Source organism: Physeter macrocephalus, chromosome 14 (assembly GCF_002837175.3).
Source record: "Physeter macrocephalus isolate SW-GA chromosome 14, ASM283717v5, whole genome shotgun sequence".
NCBI classification, from domain to species: domain Eukaryota; kingdom Metazoa; phylum Chordata; class Mammalia; order Artiodactyla; family Physeteridae; genus Physeter; species Physeter macrocephalus.
In genome coordinates, this window is record NC_041227.1 from 88,548,113 (window position 1) to 88,571,975 (window position 23,863).

The 23,863-nt window shown below is 53.8% G+C and overlaps 1 protein-coding gene across 1 annotated transcript in view; it reads left to right on the plus strand.

The window, feature by feature from the left end:
- Nucleotides 1–23,863, plus strand: part of PIK3R6 (phosphoinositide-3-kinase regulatory subunit 6) — a 33,937-nt gene that overhangs the window by 3,257 nt on the left and 6,817 nt on the right. The window contains exons 2-16 of the mRNA XM_007126637.3: nucleotides 5,280–5,363; nucleotides 5,973–6,064; nucleotides 6,941–7,009; nucleotides 7,484–7,616; nucleotides 7,761–7,830; nucleotides 8,829–9,012; nucleotides 13,302–13,467; nucleotides 15,607–15,693; nucleotides 17,013–17,436; nucleotides 17,782–17,860; nucleotides 18,499–18,621; nucleotides 21,277–21,387; nucleotides 22,622–22,712; nucleotides 22,999–23,069; nucleotides 23,565–23,654. Coding sequence (XP_007126699.2) covers nucleotides 5,280–5,363; nucleotides 5,973–6,064; nucleotides 6,941–7,009; nucleotides 7,484–7,616; nucleotides 7,761–7,830; nucleotides 8,829–9,012; nucleotides 13,302–13,467; nucleotides 15,607–15,693; nucleotides 17,013–17,436; nucleotides 17,782–17,860; nucleotides 18,499–18,621; nucleotides 21,277–21,387; nucleotides 22,622–22,712; nucleotides 22,999–23,069; nucleotides 23,565–23,654 — 1,874 coding nt within the window. The remainder of the gene's footprint in view (nucleotides 1–5,279; nucleotides 5,364–5,972; nucleotides 6,065–6,940; nucleotides 7,010–7,483; nucleotides 7,617–7,760; nucleotides 7,831–8,828; nucleotides 9,013–13,301; nucleotides 13,468–15,606; nucleotides 15,694–17,012; nucleotides 17,437–17,781; nucleotides 17,861–18,498; nucleotides 18,622–21,276; nucleotides 21,388–22,621; nucleotides 22,713–22,998; nucleotides 23,070–23,564; nucleotides 23,655–23,863) is intronic.

Genomic DNA, 23,863 nt, shown 5'->3' on the forward strand with positions numbered 1-23,863 from the left:
GGAGAGGCCACAACAGTGAGAGGCCCGCGTAACGCAAAAACAAAAAAAAAAACAAAAAAAAAACAAATAACATCTGACAAAATATCTGGGTGCCCTGTTGCCCAGTCAAGTTGACACCTAAAATTAACCATCACAAGAGGGTATGGGACAACTTCAAGAAGACAAAGACTGGTCTGCTTGAAAAAAACCTGACCCTGTGACTTAATTCAGGGATGATTGTCCTCTGTGAACGCTGAGCATCTTGTCACTTCACGGCTTCTCTAACAGATCAGTTACTCGTATCTCCAAACTTATCGCCTAAGGCAATAATTCTCACTGAATTAGATTAGTTCTGTAATCCTGTACATTAGATTCTCCTGGGGAGATATTTTTTAAAATTGAGTATTGGGCCCCACCCTCAGATATCTGATTTATTTGGTTTGGGGTGGGCTCTGCATTGGTATTTTTTAAAAGCTTTCCAAGTGATTCTAATGTGAGCCAAGGGTGGGAAGTAGGGGAAAAGCAAACATCCAAGAGGGGGCTGGGGAGAGATTTGACTGTCTAGGATCGCAGGACAATGGAGAGCTGACATTGCCAAGTCCTGGGTCAGCTCTGAGTGGCCGGAAGTAGACGAGCAAACCCTGAACTATGGGTGTCCTGCCACAGCAGGACCCTGTCAGCCTTTCTTCTCCCTTCCTTCCTCCCTATTGTCTCTTTAGCTGTAATAACATCTACCCTGGTTGGAGAGCGGGGAACCCTTTTTCAGGCAACTTTATCAGGGGCGTATTTTTCTGCATTCAAGCCCCAGGCACACATAGGTAGGCGCATGCTCACAGCCTCACCTGGGTATCCCCTCTTCCCTTTCCCCAGTAAAGAGGTGAATGGTCACAAGTAAGATGACAGCTTTAGAGGAAGTGCATTTTGGCAAACAGAAAGCTCTGCTCCAACAAAAAGCTCTGTGACCTTGCGAAAATCGCCTCTCCCCTCTGAGCCTCATTTCCCCCTCTGTGAAATGGGAAGAGAGCCAGCCTCCGAGGTCCCTCCTGGGTCTGACCTTCTGTGGTTGGAGAGGCGATATGGGGCGACTTTCAATCTAGATTCCACAAAACAGGGAGAACAGTATTTGTTCTGCCAAACTCACAGGGCTCTGCTCAGAAGCCAATGAGACAACACACACACTTTGTGTGTCCCTGAGTCAGAGAACAGTAACAGATGACCCCAGTGTCAGTAGATCAACACAACAAATGCTTATTTCTTACTCAGGTCACCACCCAATCTGCGCTACAGTCTTTCAGGGACAGAGGCTTCTTTCCTCTCGGGGGACCATCATCTTCCACATATATATTCCAAGATCATGGAGGATAGGGTGGAGGGTTTTATGGCCACGCCTGAAGGTGGCACATACCTCCTCCACCACGTGCCATTGGCCAGAACTCAGTCACATGGCTCCGGTCAAACCACAAGGGGGTCTGGGAAATGTAGTCTTCTCATCTACCTGCGACAAAAATGAACTTGGTTTGATGAACGCGTTATCATTGTCTTGCTACGCCTACATAAGACTCTCTACGTGTGTACCATTCAAGTGCTATTTATTTTATTATTTTTAAAATGTATTTATTTATTTTTGGCTGCGTTGGGTCTTTATTGCTTTTCCCTAGTTGTGGCGAGCAGGGGCTACTACTCTCGTTGCAGTGCGCGGGCTTCTCATTGCGGTGGCTTCTCTTGTTGCGCAGCACGGGCTCTAGGCGCGCGGGCTTCAGTAGTTGTGGCTCGTGGGGTCCAGAGCACAGGCTCAGTAGTTGTGGCGCACCGGCTTAGCTGCTCCGCGGCATGTGGGATCTTCCCGGACCAGGGCTCGAACCTGTGTCCCCTGCATTGGCAGGCGGATTCTTAACCACTGCGCCACCGGGGAAGCCCTCAAGTGCTATGTAAATGTTAGGTATTAATAGTAATCTGGATACCTGATAGTTATATCCTATTCCTGGATGGAGGGGTGGATAATGAATGTTATTTATTTAGTGGCTGTTCTGGATCAAGAATGCTGTTAGACATTGCATATCATGTATATCATGTGTAAACGACGCTGAGATACTTGAGGCACGAGAAATATTATTTCTTTGGCTTAATCAAATCAAATCCAGCTTCAAGCTCTTGTTTTCCAAGGTCCGTACAAATTCCAATGTCGTTCACTTGCGGTACCCCCCTCCTCTCCTTGGCATCCTGTGAGAAGCCCAGAGGTTACAAAGTCTGAATGATGGGAAGTGTCAGTGGTCTTCAGTCCACTGTGGCTGCAGCCCCCAGAACAGCTTGCATGGTCCATAAGGAGACAGAGGGCTCCTTTGAGGACATTCTTGTGCTCTGGCAAAGGTGGCCCAGGAGACCACAGCAGTGGCACTCAAGCACACAGAGTTTAGTGCTTAGCTGCCCTCATCTGAGATCTTTGCCACCACCGGTCGGCTGTGTCCCAGTCAACCCTGGTCTTCCTCCTTCCTAGGTCCCCATCACCCTCGTGCCCTCACAGTCCTGGGAATCCAACCTTCCAGCCTTGAATTGCCACTCCCCTCTTTAACTAAAAGCAGCAGCCTTCACCCCCATTCCTTGGAGACAATCCAGCTTGATTGTCCCAATCAGGCAGCCGGGGGTCTCAGAGTCAAGGGGCCGGGGAGAGGATGTAAGTGAGGGAAACAAGGAGAGTGACCACTCTGAAGCCCTAGGGGAGCTGTGCCCTGTCTCAAGGGGCAGCTGCTCCCCAGCCCCTGTCACTGTCACATGTAAGAAGAATGCACGCCCAGTGTCGACAGACTTGCAGGAGATGCCAGAAATCCGAACTTTTATGCAAAATCTCCTGATTTGTGAATGTTGGCAGCTAGTTCAATTTTTTTTTTTTTTCCAAGACACTCTACAAGCCCAAGCAAGACACGTCTGCAAGCCAGATGTGGACCAAAGCCTGAGAGTTTGTTCCAGCTGCCCAGACTTTTGAAAACAAAGTTTATTTGGGGTTGTCTCCCGGGGCTACTGGCAGAGTCTAACTTCTTCATTTTTCTCTGAAACATAAAAACTTAACTCCCTCTGCAAAGCAGGAGAACCTAGGGCTCAGAAGACAGAGGTTTGGCTGCCCTTCTGATGAGGGGGCAGGGAGGAAATCACAGTTATCACAGTTTTAAGTCTTTTGTGTAGTCCATGGCGGGGAGGTAGGCAGAAGAAGGGAGGGGAGAAGGAAGAAAGAAGGAAAGAAGAAATAGGACATAGCATTATTTTTTAATAACTCACCGTGCGTTAACTCATTTATTTTCATGCCAGGTGGAGCTCGGTAGATGGAAGGATGGCTTGTGACAAGACTTCTTGCCAGGCTAAATAATTTCCTTGCCAGTTTTGGGAGATGCTGCACTGCTCAACAGAGTGGCCGGGTGGGCAAACGTGCGCTGTAACACCTGCCCACTTCCTGCCCGCTCTGAGCCTGAAGGAGACTCAGATTCAGACCTGGACCTGGTCTGGGCAGGGGAACAAGTGAGAGGCAGGAGGAAAGCGAGGGTTTCAGAGATGCTGGGTGGCCCCAGCAGACGTACAAGGGCCCACGCCAGAGCCATGGAAGGGCCAGTCCATGAGCACCAGGGCATGGGGTGCCTTGACCTAAACAAATTCTAACTCCTGGACTGCAACCTGCTGGTTTTTTAGATTTGTCCTCTCTACCCTACCTATTTCCAAAGGAATCTGAGGCTATTAAGATATATGTTTAGTAGAACATGAAGCAAGCGCACCCGAAAAGGAGCAAAGGAGAGGGGTCTCTGTCACTTGAGATGAGCTGATTTTTGAGACGGGCCCCCAGTTTGGCTGTAAGTTTCCTGACCGCCAAGGCAAAAGGGGAACCTCTGAGGCGTGTGGTTTGTACTGTCTGACAACAAGAGACTGCACCCTCGCCTGTAAAAACAGCCTCTTGGTTGGAGCTGATCATAAAGGGGAATTGATGGTACAGGGAGTGTCTCCCGTACTTCCTGTGTTGGTCCAGATCCTCTAAGAAGCAGACAGCAAGACAAGATTAGACATGCAAGGCTTCATGTGGGGAAACACCTGTGGGACAGAAAATGGAGAGGGAGCTGGCGAGGGCTGGGAGAGCAAGCGCCCGGATTGTGATGAAAATCCGACTCTGAAAGAAGGAGGAGGGGAGGAAGGGTTGGGTGGAAATGTGCTAGACTGATGGGTCTTGGGTTGGGGAATCCCGGAGCCACAGAGTCAGCCACCTACAAAGGTTCCCGAATTCCTGCTGCTGTCCCTGTTGGCTGGGAAGTGTGGCCTCGGCAGGAGGTGATGGATGTCACAGCCCAACAGCACAAAGCTCCTGGTTCCTTAAACTCGTTGTAGTGGGAGATCAGTGAGGTGCATTCTCATGGCTGCCGTGCTTTTTCCAAATGTCAGTTACTGATTCGTGTAGCCACCTCCACGGCTCTGCAGTGTCAATGCGCTGCTGTTAAAGAAGAAAATTATTTTGACACTTGTTAAACCCTAAAGAAGACTTCATTCAAGATTATTGCAATAGAGGAGAGAGATGGGCCTCTGCTCTGAATAAGGCAAAGACAGCTGGGGATTTACAGCCAACAAACAGAGGAAGTGGATGGAAAACTCCTAAGGGGGGACCTCAGGGGTGGGAGAGTCTTACTAAACTGACCTAACAGGATTCTTGCTGGACACAGCAGGTCAAGGACTTACACATCAAAGGTGGGGAATAGAGAACTTGATCAGATATCAGGGAGAGGGACCTTCTATCGACTGACAGCAGGATTCTTGCTAAAACTGGGCTTGGAGACCAAAGACAGGACGGGGGCTACGCTGAGGGCCTAGTGGAGAACAGGGCTCCGAGGATCCTGAGTGAAGTTTGGTCAGGGAGAGAGTTCTTGTCACCTCCTGGTATTTATCTGATATGTTTCTTTAAATTGACTTCAAATTTTAGCTTCATACTAGTTGAGGAACTAGTTATATATTTTTTTCTATACATTAAAATAAGTGCATAATTACTCAAATTTTAGAATCATCTGTGTACCATCTAAAATTGTCTCGCATGTCACTGGCAATATACGTACCGCGCTCTGGGGAGTGTGGATTTTACAAAGAACACAGAAATGCCGATTGAAAGGCTGTATTGCAGTCCTGGCCAGGATGCAGGCTGCCAGCTCTAGGTTGATTACTTCTGGGCACCTCTTGAGGCTCAGAGAAGAGGCTAAAGACATTCTCAGGGAGAGTGGAGGTGGCAGCGAGGGTAAGGCCAGGGGCTCCTGGCCTCAAAGCTTCCCCACCCTGCTGCCCAGATGTGGATCTGGACCTCCAGCGGAGCGTGCACGCTGTGCTCCGAGAGCTCAGCGCCCAGGCCCCTGCCCTGCCAAGCAACCAAGGTAAGAGCCGGCAGGCATCGTCCGCTCTCTCTGCTTCCCCCACCCCAGCCCAGCCAGCTCTGCCCCCGTGTTCACGGGAAGAAAGCGCCCCAGCCTGGAGCTCATAGAATGAGGGGCTTCCAGCGAAGCCCCCGTCCTCCTGGAAATCCTTGGAGCCTGAAGGACCCAGAAGGCCTTCTCTGCCCCCTGGCTCACCCTCCAGGGACTGTGGCACAGCCCATCGGGGGTCTGCCGCCCTCTTTCTTAACCGCCTTCTCCAACTTGCCTTGCAAATAAGAGTCCCCTGGCACTCCAGGCCCGCGTGACTCCCAGGAACGTGGCTTGGGGTGCTGAGCTGTAAACATCGCTGCTCCAGAAGCCACGTGCACACGCCTGTCCCCGCTAGCCTCCCGCCTCCCCCCTTTCTGCCCTGGGAATTCACCGCCCACGGGGGCTGCAGATCAGAGAAACCCCGCCATGGGCGTGGAGCCCAGCACCTGGCAGTAGGGGCGGGGGTCAGACCTGGGACTCCAGGGCCCAGGGTCCTGCTCAGAGGGGTCTCCTTTCAGAGCCCCCCACCCCCACCCCGTCCCGCCTGGCTGGGCTGGGCTCCCCTTTCTCCTGAGCCAGGCATGTGGAGATGGTCCCTGCACAAGAAGGTCGAGCGGGATCCTGGTAAGAGTCCGGCCCTGGTCCGCATCCTGCTCAGAGAACTGGAGAAGGTGAGTCCTCGGGCTTCGGGCGGGGGGCAGACGGGGACGAGAGGAAGAGGGGCCCTTCCCGCTGGGGACTCGGGCCCATGCGCCCGTGTCTCACACACTTTGGTCGTTTGACTTCTGCTGTATTTCTCCCTCTCCAGTACTTTGCTATAAGCAATTTTATCTTTGTTTTTTGGTTTTTTTTGCGGTACGCGGGGCTCTCCCTGTCGCGGCCTCTCCCGTCGCGGAGCGCAGGCTCCGGACGCGCAGGCTCAGCGGCCATGGCTCACGGGCCCAGCCGCTCCGCGGCACGTGGGATCCTCCCGGACCGGGGCACGAACCCGCGTCCCCTGCGTCGGCAGGCGGAATCCCAACCGCTGCGCCACCAGGGCAGCCCCTAAGCAATTTTATCTTGACGTTGACTCCCACTCTTTGACCTGAGTTAACGTCTCTCAAAAAGGATCTCTCTGCAACACGACCGTAAATGGAAAACCCGTATCACTGGACAGAAATGGAAAGTACCTGTAAACGTAAATGCCTCACTACTAAAAATTTTCAAAATTATCCTCATAATCTCCCTCCACACCACCCAGTGCTCTACGTTTGGGAAACGCTGCACTCAAGGGAGCCTCCAAGCTGGCGCCTCCCCTGTCGCTTTGCTACCCGAGTCAGTGCCGCCCCTCCCCCAGGGAGTTCCCTGCACCCCTCCCCCACGCCCTCACACCTGGGCTCCCGCACCTGTGCGCGCCCCCCCTCCTCTCCTACCAGGGCAGGCTGTGGCCCTTTACCACTCCCCTCGGCCTGCTGGGACACTGCCTTCCACCCCATCTCCCGCTAGGAGGTGGCGAGACCCCTGCGACCCCCAGCCCCGTCCATGTCCTGTGATCTCCTGTTTTCCAGGCAGAAAGTGAGGACGCCCGGCATGTCATCATTCCCTTGCTGCACACCCTAATGTACGTGCTCACTAAGGTGAGCGGGGACTGAGGGTGAAGGGGGTCGGGGTGGCCCACGGGTGACAGGGCTGGACGCTCAGGAGACAACCGGTCTCTGCCTGGCGAGCGAGCCTAGAGGAGCTCTAGGAGCACCTGCCCCTAACTGGCTTCTCACCATAGCCCTGCCCTCGCCCTGATACACGAAGGGATGAAATCGGGGAGGTAGTGGCGGTGAATTTGCAACCCCGACAGAGCAGAAGGCCTGGGAGGGGAGTTGATTTGCTGGCAGAACAGGATGGGGATGGGTTTCCATCTTGATCAGCCTGACTGTGGTGTAGGAGGGGACATGTCTTAGAGACGCTGGGAGAAGAGGCTGAAGGTGTAGATTTGGGAGGGAAGTGTGAGCCCAGGTCTGGCTGCTCTCCCCGCCCCCGCCCCCCGTCACCCCACCCCACCCAGGACCCTTCAAGACCTAGGGCTCTGGGCACCCTGACACCTCCCTCTCACCCAGGCCACGGGCATCACAGAGGAGCTCCACCGGAGAACCTATGCCTTTTGCACGAGGTTGCTGACCCTGCCTGCTCCCTACTGCACGGTCGCCCTGGACTGCGCCATAAGGCTGAAAACGGAGACGGCCGTCCCGGGTAAGAGCCACTCCAGCTCCGCCCAAGGCCTTGCCTTCCTCTCCAGGATTCCAGGGAGCTCAAAAGCCCCAGCACCTTCTGGGAAAGTAGGGAATGGGGGTCAGAGACTCAGACGCCGGTTGGCTGAAGTGGTCTGCCGTGCAGGGACGCTGTACCAGAGGCTGGTCATTGCCGAGCAGAACCTGACGAGCGAGCTGTACCCCTACCGGGAGAGGTGAGTGGCCCCAGCGAGGGTGCTGCCCGCAGGACAAGTGAGGCGTCTGGATGGGGAGCAGCCCCTCCCATCCATGGCGTTTGTCCAGCAGCGGGCGTCCTCAGGGTGGAGAGGGCGTGTCCTTCCCTGGAGATCCCTGAAAGCAGTTAGGACTTTCCTCTTGGGCTGGATTCAGAGCTCGCCCGCTCACACGCAGAACGTGCGCACGAGCACCGGGCCGTTCTGCAGGCCCATGGTTCCACCTGCATTCTGCCCTTGGCCGTGGTGTTGCATCAAGCAGCCAGAGGCACCTCGAGAATATCAATAGTTCAGGCCACAGTCACACCATGAGATCTGGGGTCTTTCATCTGTGTGTGTGTAAGACTGAGGACACGTCCACTGCTCGTGCTGGGGAGAGAGGCTGATGGAGTCGGGGGTGGAGCAGGGGGTGCGTAGCCTCCTCCCCTGCAGGTACCTCTGCCCACCTGGTACTGAAAGGTGTAGCTTGGGGCTCTGTGTTCGTGGGGGGTGCAGGGAGGGGAAGGGATCCAGAGGACTTGGCATTGGAGAGGTTGAAGTGACAGTTGAGTACGGAAGAGAGGGTGGGTGAGGTTGGTTTTCTGGTGTGATGAGGGTGATGAGAGGAGAAGGGGCTCACTTAGGGTTCAGAGCTCGTTTTGGCAGGAAGGATTTAGGGTCCCTCCTAGAGGGCTATGGGGTGAACGGGCCACGACGCTGAGGGAGGGAGCGGCATTTCAGCTGGAACTTACCTAGACATGAGAGGGACCCAGAGGGACCAGCTGCCCCCCTGGAAGGGCCGTGCCTGCTCTTCTTTGCTGCAATCCCCACCACTCCCTAGTGTGGTCCCCCAATAGAATTTTGAATTTGAGGCTCCTGTTTTTGGAGGAAGTAAATAACTTGGGGGGGGGGCGGTTGGCGGGTGCTGCAATGCTCTGAGGGTGGCCCTTCTCCCCGTGGTCCTCCTCATCAGCTCTCGGTCCCCCCACCTTTGCCCTCAGAGTGTTCCTCTTCGTGGATCCTGAGCTGGTGTCTCCCTCCGTGTGCAGTGCCCTGCTGCTGGAGATCGAGGCGGCCCAGGGGCAGCAGACACCAGAGGCCTGCATGCGCCACGTGGTCTCCCACACCCTGCAGGCGGCGCTGGGGGAGGCCTGCGAGGCAGGCGTGCTGCAAAGGAAGCTGCAGGTGAGGTCATTGCCCTGCCCTCCGTACCAGTGTTCTCTCTCCTCGGCTTCCCCCTTCTCCTGTTTCCATATCGCCTTTTCCCCCAAACCAAAAATAAAGACACATTCACTAAGGAAAATTTGGAAAACAATGCAGAAGAGCCAAGAAAGAAAATAAAAATCACTCGCACCCCTCTACCCACACACATTAGCAATTAACATTTGGTTTGTTTCCTGAATAATAACGACAGTGATCATAAGAGCCACTGTTTATTGAACGTCTGCTGTGTTCCAGGCACTGTGTTAAACACTTTACAGGTACCACCTTAAAAAAATTCTCACCACAGCATTGTGAAATGGATGTACTTATCAAAACAAAGGCACAGAGAAGCCCATTACCTACCTGTGGTGACACAGATAGGAAGTGGCTGTGCCTGGATTTGAACCCAGGTCTATCTGACTTCAAGCCTATGTTCAATCACCTTCCAGCCCCATCCGCAGCCCCACTCCTTTTTAACAATTGAGCTATCAGACTCTGTATACAGTTTATATACTGCCTCTCTATGTGCATATATATAATACCTATTTTTCCTTGCCACTGGAAATATGCCATATGGAAATATTTTCCTTGGAAAACATGTGCTTCTGCTGGTGCAGAGAATCCTCTCTCGTGAATGTGCTGTTATTTCTTTAACTATCCCCTGCTCCTGTCGCGGGCATTTAGTTTGTTTCCAACACTTGCCCGCTAATTTCCTAGCTTTTCTCTCTGACTCAGCTTCACTCCTGTCCACAGCCAAGACTGCCGCAGGTTGCGGATTCTCTGGCCGCGGTGGCCCCAGGTGCTGGATTTCTTGGGTGGGGGAGGATGCCAGTGTGGCCAGTCGGGGCCTGCACAGTAGGAGGAAAGGCGCCTGCCCTGCGGGAAGGGGGGTTGGAGGATCACTCAGGGCTGTGGTGCCGTAGGAGGGGCCGGCTCCAGAACGGGGCGTGCCCTTGAGGGGGCCACATCTCCTGCCCGTCCTGCCCCAGGAAGTGGGTGTCTGTCCTTTCTCCAGCCCAAGTCTCAGACCCTGCTTTGCTCATCAAAATGCACTGGAGCCGTTGCTCTTCCTGCTCTTGTTTCCATCTGGAATTCTCCACACCCTGAGCCCTAGGTCTTGGATCCTTCCTTTGATGGGTGTCTTTTATGTGCAGCTGGGTTCCTCCTTAAACCCTGTGGGTCGTTTTCTGTCATTCCTTTTCTCTAAAAGGACCATCCACACCATTCCTTTGTGGTTGCCCACCTGCTTGGACGCACTGAGGGTTCTTGACTCCCTTCCCCCATGCCACCATCCGGGACATCCCTCCTTCCATAACAGCCCCTTTGGGGGCTCACAGCAGGGCCCGAGAGCGGGCTCTTGCCTAACGCTCGGAAATGAATTGTCCGAGGAGACACACGTGCTTACAAAGCAAGAGACTTTGTCGCGAAGGGGCGCCCGGGCGGAGAGCAGCGGGGCGAGGGAACCCCGGGGACTGCCCTGTCGGGTTTTGTGGTGATGGGGTTAGTTTCCGGGTTGTCTCTGGCCAATCATCTTGCTTGGTCCATAGCCTGACTCAGGGTCCTTCCTGGCGGCGTATCTCTCAGCCAAGGTGGATTCCAGTGCAAAGGATTCTGGGAGGTTGGTCGTCTCCTCCCTCTTTTGGCCCCTCCTGAATTCTCGGGACCTCCTGTTGTGAGACAGCTCAGGCAAGCCTTGAGCATCGTGCCTGGCCAAAGTGGGTGGTTTTGGTCAACAGTTCCCTAACATTTTAAGCGCACTGATGTTTGTTTCTCAGTGATGCAGGCATTAGAGGATACCCAGCCTCACTCCATCCCCGAGTTGGATGTGGCTGGAGTTCAGGGGTTGGCTTGAGAGTAGTGAGGCTGGGCTGGGTTTGAGGGCATCAGGAATGGGGTATTGGGAGGTGCTGGGTCAAGAATGGGCTGGGGTTCAGGGCTGAAATTAATGGGTCTGATGCGTGCACTACTTTGCTATAGAAGAAAGAAATGCTGAAAGTGAAAGCTGTATTTTTTAAGCATCGTCAAAATCTTACGCACCCTCCGCCACCTCGCTTTATCCGGAGCTCACGGCTCTGAGTCTCCATTTTTGTGAAAAGAGAATTGGGGGGGGGGACCAAAAAAGAGCCAGGAGAGACAGACCCAGGGAATGCGTCACTGATCTGAAGTTAGAGACCCTCGGAAGCTTGGAGTTAAGGGGTCCTCAGTGGTCCCCCGGCACCCCCCCCTCCCCTTTTGGGTGCTGGGGCTCCTAGACCTCAGCCCAGCCTGGGGCTTCCCGCCCCCTGAGACCCCAGCCTCCTTATCTGGAATTCTGCTTGAGGGATGCCCTTCCCAGTCATACCTGCTGGCTCGAGGGCCGGTGGGGCCTGGGAGAAGTGGCCCAGCCAACCACGGTCTGGTGGGTAGGCCTTATCTGGCCACCAGCCCACATCCTGTCTGCTGAGGGCCTGATCCGAGGCGCAGGTGGGAGGTGAGGGGCGTAGGTTGGTCTCCCCACGTGTCCACGGGATCTGACAAGGTCTCGAGACTGGGAGGGCAGCCTGGGACAACCCGGCTCTCGGACACTCTGTGTTCTGGACGCTAGAGATGGTGTCCAGGTGGGGCTGCCCCGTGGCAGGTATCCACGTGGCTCGACCCTTCACTTCTTAGAGGCTTTTCGTCAAAAGTCGCCTTTCAGTGAGGCTCCTCTGGCCACACGGACAACCCGGCTCTCGGACACTCTGTGTTCTGGACGCTAGAGATGGTGTCCAGGTGGGGCTGCCCCGTGGCAGGTATCCACGTGGCTCGACCCTTCACTTCTTAGAGGCTTTTTGTCAAAAGTCGCCTTTCAGTGAGGCTCCTCTGGCCACACGATCGAAACCTTCAGTCCCTCCCCCAAATTGCACATCCTCCTTCCCTGCTTTATTTTCTTTTCATCACTTTACTGTTATTTCTACACGCAGACGGGGATTTTTGTCTGTTTTGTTTACTGCTGTACCCCAGCACTTCAACAGTGCCTGGCACCTAGCGGGTACTCGATAACTATTTAATTAATTCACTTATCATCAATTTATAAAATAACGCAACAAGACGAGATGGTCCCTGTGGCCCCTTCCAGCCCTGATTCCTTGTCCCTCTAAGTGCTCGTGTTCATTCAGCTGGTCATTCGGCAGATGTTGACTGGAGCCCCAGCTAGACAGGATGACCCACTCTCCCTTAGCCCAGGAAGTTAAGACCTTGCTCAGCAGACCCCTAGCACAAAAAAAGAGATCAGAGCAAGCCCTGCTGTGCCTGCCCGTGTCACTCGTTTGGGCCCCGCATCCTCAGTCGTGAGCTGGGATTAGCTGGTGGTGAGTGGGGGTGAGGGGACACAAGCCAGAGAACAGTGTGATCCGGGGGAGTTCTCAGGGTGTCAGAGAGGCACCCATGGAGACAGGAGCCTTCGGTGCTGGAGAGCATGGTGAAACGCAAAGCTCTTCGAAACCTGTTTGCGTTAAGGAGAAAGGCTCAGCTTGGTGCTTTACCCTTAACCTCTTGAACGCTTGCTCATCTGCCTTTTTTTAAAAGAAAAAGCAAGCTTCCAGCTCTAAAGCCTTAGCAGGCCATAGTACCTGGCTAGAATTTAATAATAGAGTTTTGTGATCATTATATTCATCTTAGTTATTTTCTGATTATGACAAGTGACACTAGCCGTTTTACTTAGAGCAGCAATATAAAATTTGCTTTTGAAATAATTTTGAACCAAAAAAGTGCAATGATTTAAAGAAAAATAATGATTTCTAGGTGGTATGTCAAGGCAGTATAGGAGTGACGACGTTTCGGAAATATGCAACAAATATTTATCGAGCACTTACTATGTGCCAGCAGATGTTCTAGGTGTTGGGGATGCAGCTGTAAATGAAACAGACAAAACTGCTGCCATCCTGGAGTTTACATCCGAGTGATGGCGGAACAGTGATCCAGATACTTAGTGACAGTCCAAGGAGGGTGGGCGCCAGAGGCCAGCCCTGCCCCCCCTGGGTTCCCGACTTTGCCGGGCACCAGCTGTCCCCCCCACACCACGGTGTGAGGGGCCGAGAGGACCCCCAGCTGCAGGCGGCATCGGGCAACAGCTATGGCAGGGCAGCAGCCGAGCCCTGGACGTGGGAAGGTCTTCATGGGGAAGCTCCTGCCGGAGTCCCGGGCAGAGGGGAGGTGCCACTGGGCTGTTCGTGCACCTGCAGGCTTGGCGTTGGAGCAGGGGTGGGTGGGTGCAGAGCCGGAACTCAAGCTCTGATGCTCCTCCCCGGCAGACCAGCTCCCGCCGCGCCCTGGAGCGCTATTTCCACGCCGTGGTGGCAGCCGTGGAGCAGATGGCCAGCGAGCCCAGCCCGAGCCGGGAGGGCCACCTGCAGAGGCTGGAGGAGATTTACTGCTCGCTGCTGGGGCCGGCGGCGGCCGCCAGGGGGCGCTGCGGCGGTAAGCGGCAGGCGCGGTGAGCTGCGGTCCGGGTACCCTGCAGGGGGCGCCAGAGACCAGCGCTGTACCTGCTCCGAGTCTGCGCGCGTGGCTCAAGCGGGGTGGGACACGCAGCGGCTCCCAAGAGCTTGAAGGTCCCGGGCTAATTAGAAGGTGGGTAATTAGGGTGATGATAACAGCTGACACCTACTGGGCACCTACTATATACCCCAGTTGCTGTTCTCAGCAGTTTACATATATTAAATCAATTAATCCTCACAGTAGACTACTTATGAGGTAGAAAGCATTAACCCCATTCTGCAGGTGAGAAAACAGAGTTAGAAAGAGGCTATAAATCTTGCCCGAGATCACCCAGTTAGTAAGTAGCAGAGCTGAGATTCAAACCCAGGCTGTCTAGTTCTTAACCACTATACTATAGTAACCAAGGGATCCAATGGTCCACGGATCCTCTAAAGAGCATCCAAAATAGCATCTGAGTCCACATCACTTACGTCTGGTCTCACAGATTTTTATTCCAACGCTTCCTTTCTGCTTGCATTTTTATAAGACAATGCCATACACTGATGGGAAGCAAGCCCGTGTGTGTTGCAGAAACTCCAAAGAGCCCAGAGAAGTGTCTGGAACATATATTTTCTGGCTATTGGAGGACGGTTCTGATTTGTGTCCTGTTTCATGGCCGCTCAAAGCACCCGTGGAGTTTGTCGGCCGGCATGCCCCGAACACACGGTGCACCCATAGGTACAGAGCACTTGCCTGAGGACTGGAAGCAATGGGCAGAGGCCAGCGTGCCAGCCCTCCTTGGGCTTGACCTCGGCAGCCCAGGGAGGGTGGAGACTGCAGAAGTCAGGGTGAGGCAGGCAGGTTGGGCACCTACTTAAAACTTCCTCCTCCTTCTCAGCCTCCTCTTATTTTGCTTTAATATTCTACACTGCCTCTGATTGCCACATGGAAATGTCTATTCATGAAGCCAAAGGTGGGCCAAAGGTGGGCCAAACCCTGGGGCCAATCTGGCTTTGCTCTCCTTGGGTACCACTTGCTAACTCAGCAGTAAATCTGCGTGGGCAGGACAAGACCAGTCTGGGCTGCCCCCACCATCCCAGACACATCCAGGCACCTGCCTCCCGCCCAGACTTGCCCTGCGCATCTTAATGGCCAGCCAGCACCCCCGTTGAGCCCCTGCTGCTGGGGGGCAGCATGGGACAGTGGTTATGGGCACCGTGTCATGGGTAAAAGCATGGACTCTGTAGCCGGGCTGCCTGGGCTCAAATTCTGGCTCTGCCACTTACTGTGTGACCTCAGGCCAGTTACTTAACCTCTCTGTGCCCCTGACTCCTTCTCTATAGTGAAGATAATATTACCTGTGCCCCAGGGTCGCTGGTAGGACCCGGTGAGATGATAGCACTGTGCGCATGGTGAGAACAGTAGTAAGTAGTAAGTGTTCAGTGACCGTGGGTTGCTCTCCCCTAAGGAAGCTTGCAGCCTTGTTCAGGAGGGAGCTGTGCAAGGTGGAAGTTAAATCCTGAGGCTACATGTTAGGTGTGCCCAGTGTGCAGCCAATAAGGTCTGGGGAGGGAAAGACTCCCGAGCTGGAGTGTCAGGAAGGCTTCTGGAAGGAGGAGAGGGGGGTTGACTGGCCCTGCTCTATCCCCTGGATGCAGGCTTCCTGCTGCTCTTCGTACTTGGCCGTGACTCTTTTCAGCACCAGGAGCGAACGTTAATTGAGCATCTACTGTGTGCAGGCTCCTGGAGGAGGCCCTGAGAAATACGGAGGCCTTTCCCCTGGTCTGCATGTGACCAGGAGGTCTCTGAACAGTGGGAAAGGCAGCATGGCTGCAGCGGGGCTAGGGGAGGGAGAAAAGGTTGGCAGTGATGCAGTGAGCTGGCTTGTGAAGGGTCCTGAAGGCCCAGCTAGGAAGTCTGCAGGAAACTGGGAGCCGCTAGGCATTCTTGGGCGGGTGTTAGGCCCTGGATGAGCTGATGGCGGCAGAGAGGCAGAGGAACTCGACAGGGCCAGATACGGGAGGGCGAGGGTCTCTGCCACCCGCCCCCCTAGGCCCCACACCGGAGCTGGGGGTGGGGAGAGGGCAGAGGAGAATCCCACAGTCCTCTCCTCCGTGGTCTCCACAGCCTGTCCTTCAGGTGACCCCCCCCAGGACCAGCTGCCAGGCACCTCTCTGCCCAGCCCCCTTATCACCTTCCACCTATGGACCAATGAGGAGCAGCTCTGTAAGTGTAGTGCCTTTGACCCCCCTGGGGGGAGCGGGCTGGAAATAGTGGTGTGTGCGTGTGTGCCTGTGTGTGTGTGTGTGTGTGTGTGTGTCTCTCGGTGTGTGTGCAGGTGTCTTTGCGTGTCTGCGTATGTGTCTTTATGTTTGCGTCTGTGTGTGCACTGTGTGTGTCTGTCTCTATGTATATTTATTGTGTATCTGTGTGTATGTCTACGTCTGTGTCTCTGTGTGTGCCTGTGTGTATCTTTGTGCATCTGTGTGTCTGTGTTGTGTCTTTGTGTCTGCCTGTGTATCTGTGTGTGCTCCTTGTTCCCTGAGTTGTTTGCAGCACCTGAAAAGAGGATACATTTTCTCTATGTCAGAACACTCCGTGCATTAGCCACTGGCCCCATGTGTCTAGAAAGTGTCACATGCCATGATGGTGCCAACAGACAAGACATGTCCCCAAGAAGGAGGCAGGCACAAAAAAGTTATGGCTTCCGGAGCAGGAGGGGGCCTTCTAGAGAGACCCACTTGCCCACACTTCCCCTCCACGCTGATGTCTGTCCCCCAGTCCCCCTGGCTCTTCTCAAGGGAGGGGGGAAGATAGAGCGGCAGGTTGTGGTGGGAAGTGCCAGACTGGTGAACCGGGTTCAAGGCCCACATGTCCTTTCACATGCTGGGTCACCCTAGACGGATTCAGTTCCCTGGGGGCCTCAGTTTCCTCATGAGCAATAACCTGAAGGTCGATTAGAAAAGCCAGGAGCTGGGGCTTCCCTGGTGGCGCAGTGGTTGAGAGTCCGCCTGCCGATGCAGGGGACATGGGTTCGAGCCCCGGTCCGGGAAGATCCCACATGCCGCGGAGCGGCTGGGCCCCTGAGCCATGGCCGCTGAGCCTGTGCTCCTCAACGGGAGAGGCCACAACGGTGAGAGGCCCGCGTACCGCAAAAAAAAAAAAAAAAAAAAAAAAGAAAAGCCAGGAGCTGACACTCTGTTATCTGTGTCCCGGGGGAAACTATGGGGGAGCTGGAGAATGGAGGCTGCTAATGAGTAAATATGGAGAAGAGGGCTCTAGAGTCAGGAAGCACTGCGTTAAGCTGATTTCTTTGCTACAGGACTTCTCAGAGCCTTTAAGATGTTTACTCATGGCAGGAGTGTGTGGGGTTCTTAGTCTCTGTTGGCCACAGAACCTCTGTTCCTTCACGGAGCATCTCATGGGGCTTCTGTTCAGCTAACCGTGTGTGGGAAACACGGAACCACCAGCCTTGCCAGGGTGGGGCCCTGCCGGCCTCGCGTCCCCTCTCCGCCCTGAAGGTCCCCTTTGTCTCCGCATCCCAGGGAAGGAACTGGTGCTCTTCCTGCGCCCGCGATCCCAGCTGCGCCTCAGTGCAGACTTGGAAGCCTTGGATCTGCAGGGCCTCCTGCCAGACCGGGAGCTGGCCCGGGCATCCATGCTGTCCACCGACAGCGGCATCGAGCGGGACCTTCCCTGGGGGGCCGACGAGCCGCCCACACCCGGCAGCCCCGAGGTGGAGCGAGCCAGGCTGCAGCGCAAAGGGGGCATCAAGAAGCGGGTGTGGCCCCCGGACATCCTGATGCCCGGCAGCTGGGATGGGCCCCCGGGCCTGCACCGGAGGACTGGCAGGCCCAGCGGGGATGGGGAGCTGCTGCCTGGGGTCTCCCGGCTGCACACGGCCCGGGTGCTGGTGCTGGGGGACGACCGGATGCTGGGGCGCCTGGCCCGGGCCTACCACAGCCTCAGGTAGGGCCCCGAGGGGCGGCTGGGGATGGTTGGGGCACTGGTGGGCCCAGCCTGTGCTGGTGAAGGATGGAAGGGTGGGGGCGTTGCTCAGGAGGCCGAGGCCAGGGTGGGATGGCGGAGGATGGGGCCCAGTGCTCCCCGTGCCCCCGCACCCGGCCACCACGGAGCACTGTGCTTCCTGCTTTACTGCACCCATTCTACAGATGAGAAAACAGAAGTTCAGAGAGAGTCGGTCAATTGCCCAGAGTCAAGAGATAATAAATAGCAGAGCCAGGATGTGGAACCAAGTCTGTCTGAAGCCAGAAACCCCTGCCCTCATGCCTGTGCTCTGCTCCCCCTTGCCAGGAAACGAGAGACCCAGAAGTTCTGCCTCACCCCCAGACTCAGCCTGCAGCTCTACTACATCCCTGTGCTGGCACCTGAGGTGGCTGGATGGCGGGGCGGCGGGGGACATGGGGGAAGAGATGGAAGGTGGGATCGTTCTTCTTTAGGATGTGGAGCTGGGAGAGACCTGGAGGCTTTCTGTCCCAGAAGCCACAGACGTGGGCCCTGGGGGCTGCATGTGGCCAGAGAGAGATGCTCTCTCACTGGGAGCATCGTTTTGCTTTTCTAATGGAATTAATGGCAAGCTTCTCAAACGGGGCTCTTAGACACACACACACACACACACACACACACACACCCTCAGCCACATACACACCACCCTTCCTGGGGGGCCGGGAATGAAGCCGCACTGGCAATTTTTCATTTGCGTTGCCCACTCTGCTTCTGATTGGAAAGCATTAAATTCAAGGCAATACTTGTCTCTCCCCTTTTAAGGCTGATGATCATTTTTCAGTGTCCCTGGCAGGCATCCTCAGGGAAGGGGGTTCCAGCTTCATCTCAGGTGTAAAACAAGTCTTCACATGGTGCAGAAATCGACACCCAAAGAGGTTGAGTGATTTGGCCACATTCCCAAAGCTAGTTTGCCTGGGACTGGTACCTGGGGACCCTCCGAGTAGGAAGAGAGTGCCAGAGAGGGCCTGACGGGTCTGCCCTGTCCCCTTGTCCCTTTGTCCCCAGAAGCCCACAGCATCCAGGCATTCAGAGCTCGGAGAGTTGGCTGCGTTCCTGGGCCGCGCAGACCCGTGGTACGAGAGCATTGTCAACACCCTGTGCCCTGCCATCCACAAGCTGGCAGAGATGGTAAGGCAGCGAGGGTAGGAGGGCGGGAGGGAGGTGGTAGGGGGTGTTTTCTTGACCCTTGACCTCAAGGGTCAGCCCAGGGAGCCCCATGAGGGGTGAGGCAGGAAGGGATACAGAAGAGGAGCCCTAACCAGCTAGTGGCTGGAATTCACTTGGAGCGCGTACCAGGCACCTACGGGAGCGCTATGGAGAAGATAAAGTAAAACATTCTTAAGTGTGTAGGCCAATTATATGCCTTCTTTTGCGAGTTTCTTGTGCTATTTTCTCTCCAACTGCAACAGTTCATGCTTCCTGAGCACTGCCACATGCCAGGCACTGTTCTAAGCACTATACGCAGCAGCCCTACCAACCAGGTACTCTTGTCTGTCTACAGGCGCTATTGCCACTGCATCCCCATTTTACAGATCAAGCAGCTGAGGCACAAAGAGATTAGGTCACTTGCCCAAAGTAACAGAAGGAGTCCCACTTGGAATCAGGCAGCTTGATTCCAGAGCATGTTCTCTTAACCCCAAGCCATGGTGCCAGTTCCCCACCCCGGGCAGCGGTGCGGGGCAAGGAGAGCTCATCTTTTACTGATTTGAAAGGCCTTCCCTTTCTCCTGTCATATGTGCTGCAGACATTTTCCCCCCACTTTTTTATTCGATTATCAATTTTGTCAGAGTGTTTTTTTTGACTTACAGAATTTCAATATTTTTACCCTTTATGGTTTTTGCCTTTGGAGCCATGCTTTGAAAGGCCTTCTCCACTCCAAGATTAAGTAAATATTTACTGATAATTTCTCTAACAATCTTATGGTCTCAATTTTTACATTTAAATAACCTATCTGCCATTAATTTTAGTATGTAATTTTATTTTTTCCAAGTGTTTAGCCAGTTGTCCTAAAGCTATTTATTGCGTAAACCGTCTTGCCCCATCAATTTGAAATGCCACTTTTATCATTTACTAAATTGTCACACATGCTTGAGTTGATTTCTGGATACCCATTCTTTCTGATTCATCTATTCATTTTTGTATAAATTAGCACTTTTTAATGTTAATATCTGGCACGGTACATCTACCCCATTACTTGTTCAAAACTTTCCAGACTTGGAGAGTCTTATTTCTTTATCTTTCTAGATAAATTTTAGAATCGCTTTGTCAAGTTTTATTTTTAATTCCCTTGGGATCTCGATTGAAATTTGGAGAATTAACATCTTTAGCACATTATGTTACACTCTCTGGGGGTGAGGTGTAACTCCTCACTTATTAAAGTCTTCTTGTATCTCCCTCAGGTGAGTTGTACAGTTTTCATCATATAGATTTTACCCATTTCCTGCTAAACTTATTCCTTATGTTTGATGGTGTTTTCTTATAGTTGTGGATTTTTCTCCCATTATATTTGGGTAGTAGTTACTGCTAGTATAAAAGGAAGTTATTGATTTTTACATAATTTCTAACTGGCCACATTTTGCTTCATTGCCTGATGGATTAGGGCATCTTCTTATATCTTATATTCTAATAAAGATATTGGAGATAGGCATCTTTTCTGAATTATTACTTATCTGAAAATGTCTTTGCCTATATATGAAAGACTGTTTAGCTGGGTATTAAAATACCTTTTCCTTGAAACCTGGAGGATACTAACAGGAGAAACATCTGATGCAGGGTCTCATTTATACCCCTCTGTTGGTAGCTTTTCTCCCTGCCAAGACACATGTAGGATTTTTATTTTCCCGTGCTCTCTTTCCCCTTATAATTAACAATTTATGTGGCCCTTACACTTACTCCAAAAGCATTTTCCACATGAAGAAAATGGAAATAGTGTGAACAATGGCAGCACTATTAGAATAAGTTCATAGTTCCTCAGTGTGAGCTTTTTGAAAGGAACAAGATTTCAATAGACCAGATGTGAAAGTTAGAAGAGATATTATAAGATTGGATATGGGTGAAATACTCTGAGCTTCTTTCCAACTCTGATACTATCAGACATTATATAGACGTTCTGTTTACCTGAAAAACCCATTATGCTTTATAATCATATGGGGTTGGGGAAGGCCTGTAGGACATGGCACTAGTCATTTCCCAATAGCATGTAAACATTAGCTCATTTATTAATATATTCAGATGCCACAAGAACTCAAAGAGACATCAGATCATCTGGTTCCAGCTCTCATGCCCAAGGTTACCTGGCTAGTGAGTAGCTAATGCAAACTAGAACCCACTCCAGTCTCTCTCATCATTACTTACGTTCTCAAGCATCTTGTCTACCCCAAGCACCCAGCACAGTGCCTTATACACAGAGCTGCCCGATATGTCTTTGTGTGATTGAAATGAATCAGAGTCCCTGAGATGGGGGTTTAGACAGGCATCTTTTGATTAGGAGCAGAAATTGGGTGGTGGGAAAGGCTTGGACTGTTGAAGGACCAGCTGGGTTAATGTATCACAGAGGGCACATGGGGGCTTTGGAGTTTCTCTGTTAAGAAAGTGGTGGGAATTCCCTGGTAGTCCAGTGGTTAGGACTCAGCACTTTCAGTGCCAGAGCTCGGGTTCAATCCCTGGTCGGGGAACTAAGATCCTGCAAGCCATGCAGCATGGCGCCCCCCCAAAAAAAAATGGCAGCTCCCACAGTAGGATGGAGGAAGCTGGCTGAAGACAGTACCTCTCCCTCACTCACAGCCTCTCTCCCTGGACACATCCCAGACCGTAGACCCCTTCATCCTGGATGCCATCACCTACTACGTTCGCATGGGCACCCAACCCATCTATTTCCAGATCTACGCAGTCAAGGTAAGCTTCCCACCTGGGGCTCCAAGGAGACCATGGCAGCCTGCTGGACCCCAGGACCCCACAACCTAAATACCCTGGCTCCAGGGAAACAGGGGGCCAGGATGCAAGTCATAAACTCATCCACCAGACATTCTTGGTTGTTAACTTTCTCTTCTTACTCTCTGGATGAGTCAGGTAATTATTAACTCCTAAGGCCTCAAGTTCAAGCAGAAGCAGGTCTTCTTCATGTGGAAGGTTCTCTCCCTCGCCTCACATCCTTCCCTTCATCCTTGCCAACCCTCACGTCCTACAGCAAAACTGCCCTCATCCCTGCTCCTCTCAGCCCGATTGGGTGCTTCTCCTGGGTGCCCCTGTGATGCCCTGGGCATCCCTCTGACACCTCACTGCCACTTTGTCATATACCTGCAGATGCCTGTCCCTCCCCACCAAGACTCTGAGTCCCCTGAGATAAGAGACTGTCCTTTGTTTATCTTTGAATGTCCTGCTATTAACACCATAAAGTGTGTGTGTGAGTGTGTGTGTGTGTGTGTGTGTGTGTGTGTGTGTAAACCAAAGAGCGGGTCAGTGTGGGACCGGCTGGGTGCAGTGGGTGTAAAGTTAGAGCCAATGTGAGGTGGTAAGAAGTTCCTGGCTTTGCCTCCTGGTCCCTCCACCTGTTCACTATGTGATCGCGGGTACCTTTGCCTCTCTAACATTCATTTTCCCCATCTTTAAAATGGGAATAGGCACTTCCCTGGTGGTCCAGTGGTTAAGACTCCACGCTCCCAATGCAGGGGGCCCAGGTTCGATCCCTGATCAGGGGACTAGATCCCACACGCATGCCGCAACTAAGAGTTTGCAGGCCGCAACTAAAGATCCCGCGTGCCACAACTAAGACCCAGCGCAGCCAAATAAAGACAGAAAGAAATATTTTTTTAAAAAAAAGGTGGGGCTGTCTCAATTGGCACAAGCCTTTCTCCTTTCTGGAAGGCAGGTGCCATGTAGGAGGTTGGGCCACCATTTCAAATAGGAATAATAATCTTCACCACAGGGTTCCTGTGAGAATTCAAATGAGTAGAAAAATAAATTAAAAGATAGGGGAAGATAAGGGCAAGGAAGTCGGCCCATGGAAGATTTGAGGGCAGCAGTGGGTACTTGGGTTAAAACCCCGCATCCCGGGCCGCGGGGGTTAGCGGGGAGCTGCCTCTGCTGGCGACGGCCTCCTCCAACCTCCCTCCTCCTCGCCTCCCTCCAGATCTTCTTCAGTGACCTGAACCAAGACCCTGCAGAGGACATCTTCCTCACCGAGCTCCAAGTCAAGATCCAAGACTCCAAGTTGGCCAGAGGTGAGCATCTGTCTCCCCTTCCCCAAAGCTTACCCGGACTCAGCTCCTGAAGGCCCGCTTCCAGAAAGTCCTCTCACCTCTCACCTAATGGTTCCCCCAACCCCCATCCCACCTCTGCTGAATACCGGGGCGCTTTGCCCGGCCGGAGGGCAGCCTGGCCCCCCTGGGGTGCTGCCTTTCCACCCCGGGACAGAGGCAGCTTCAGCCCCACCTCAGTGAGGTGGGGAGCCAGGACGGCAGGGACGGGGACCTCCCGCCTTCATTCAGCCTCTTCTCCCCGCTGCAGATAGCCTTTCGCCCAGGAGGAGGGGCGTGGCCGAGGGCCCAGGGGCTGAGCTCTCCGTTTGCTACCAGAAGGTCAGTGTGTGCGGCGTGCCCAGCAGGTGGCCCGGAGGTGCAGCTGGGGGGAAGCAGATGTCAGGGACGTCAGGGGGAGCAGATAGAGCCAGAGGAAACTTCTGCCCTTTTCTCGTGGCTGCCTCCAGAGTTTCCCAGCCCCCAGGGAGTTCTGCAGGGATGGGCGGCTTACAGTTGGCCTTCCACACGGCCAAGGAGGCGATCTGACCTAAGCAACAAGGCGCTGTCCCCTTGCTCAAAAATACCCTCCTCGCTAGTTGACCCGATGTATGGGGGCGTAGTCCTTGGTCTGGAAGGCTGATGGTGCGCCCTGGGCTGAGTTCTGAGCCTGCATCCTCTGGCTCCTTACTGGACATTAGTGACACGGCCAACGCTCAGGGCAGGGACAGGAAGCGGGGGACGGGGGGCAAAGGGGACAGAAGCAGGACTGTTGACGTAGTGTTGGGTACCTTGTCCTGAGGACCCCCCCTTCCGTCCCTGCATCCCCCTCCCCAGGCCCTACTCAGCCACCGCACCCGAGAGGTCACCGTGTCCCTGCGGGCCACTGGGCTGGTCCTGAAGGCCCTTCCAGCCGGTGCCACTGAAGGTGAGGGGCTGGGCACGCAGAGCAGAGACAGGGAAGGACACGCACGGGAAAGCTGGGCCGGGGAGGAGAGAGGGTGGAGAGAGAGGAGACGGGCTGAGCCAGGGGAAGGAGCCTCCCTCCCTGTCCCTGGGATCACGGAACGTGGTCCTACCCGTGCTGAGCCCGGAGCTGGGCGCCAGGCTGCCCGGGTGAGGACCCGCCTGGCCTT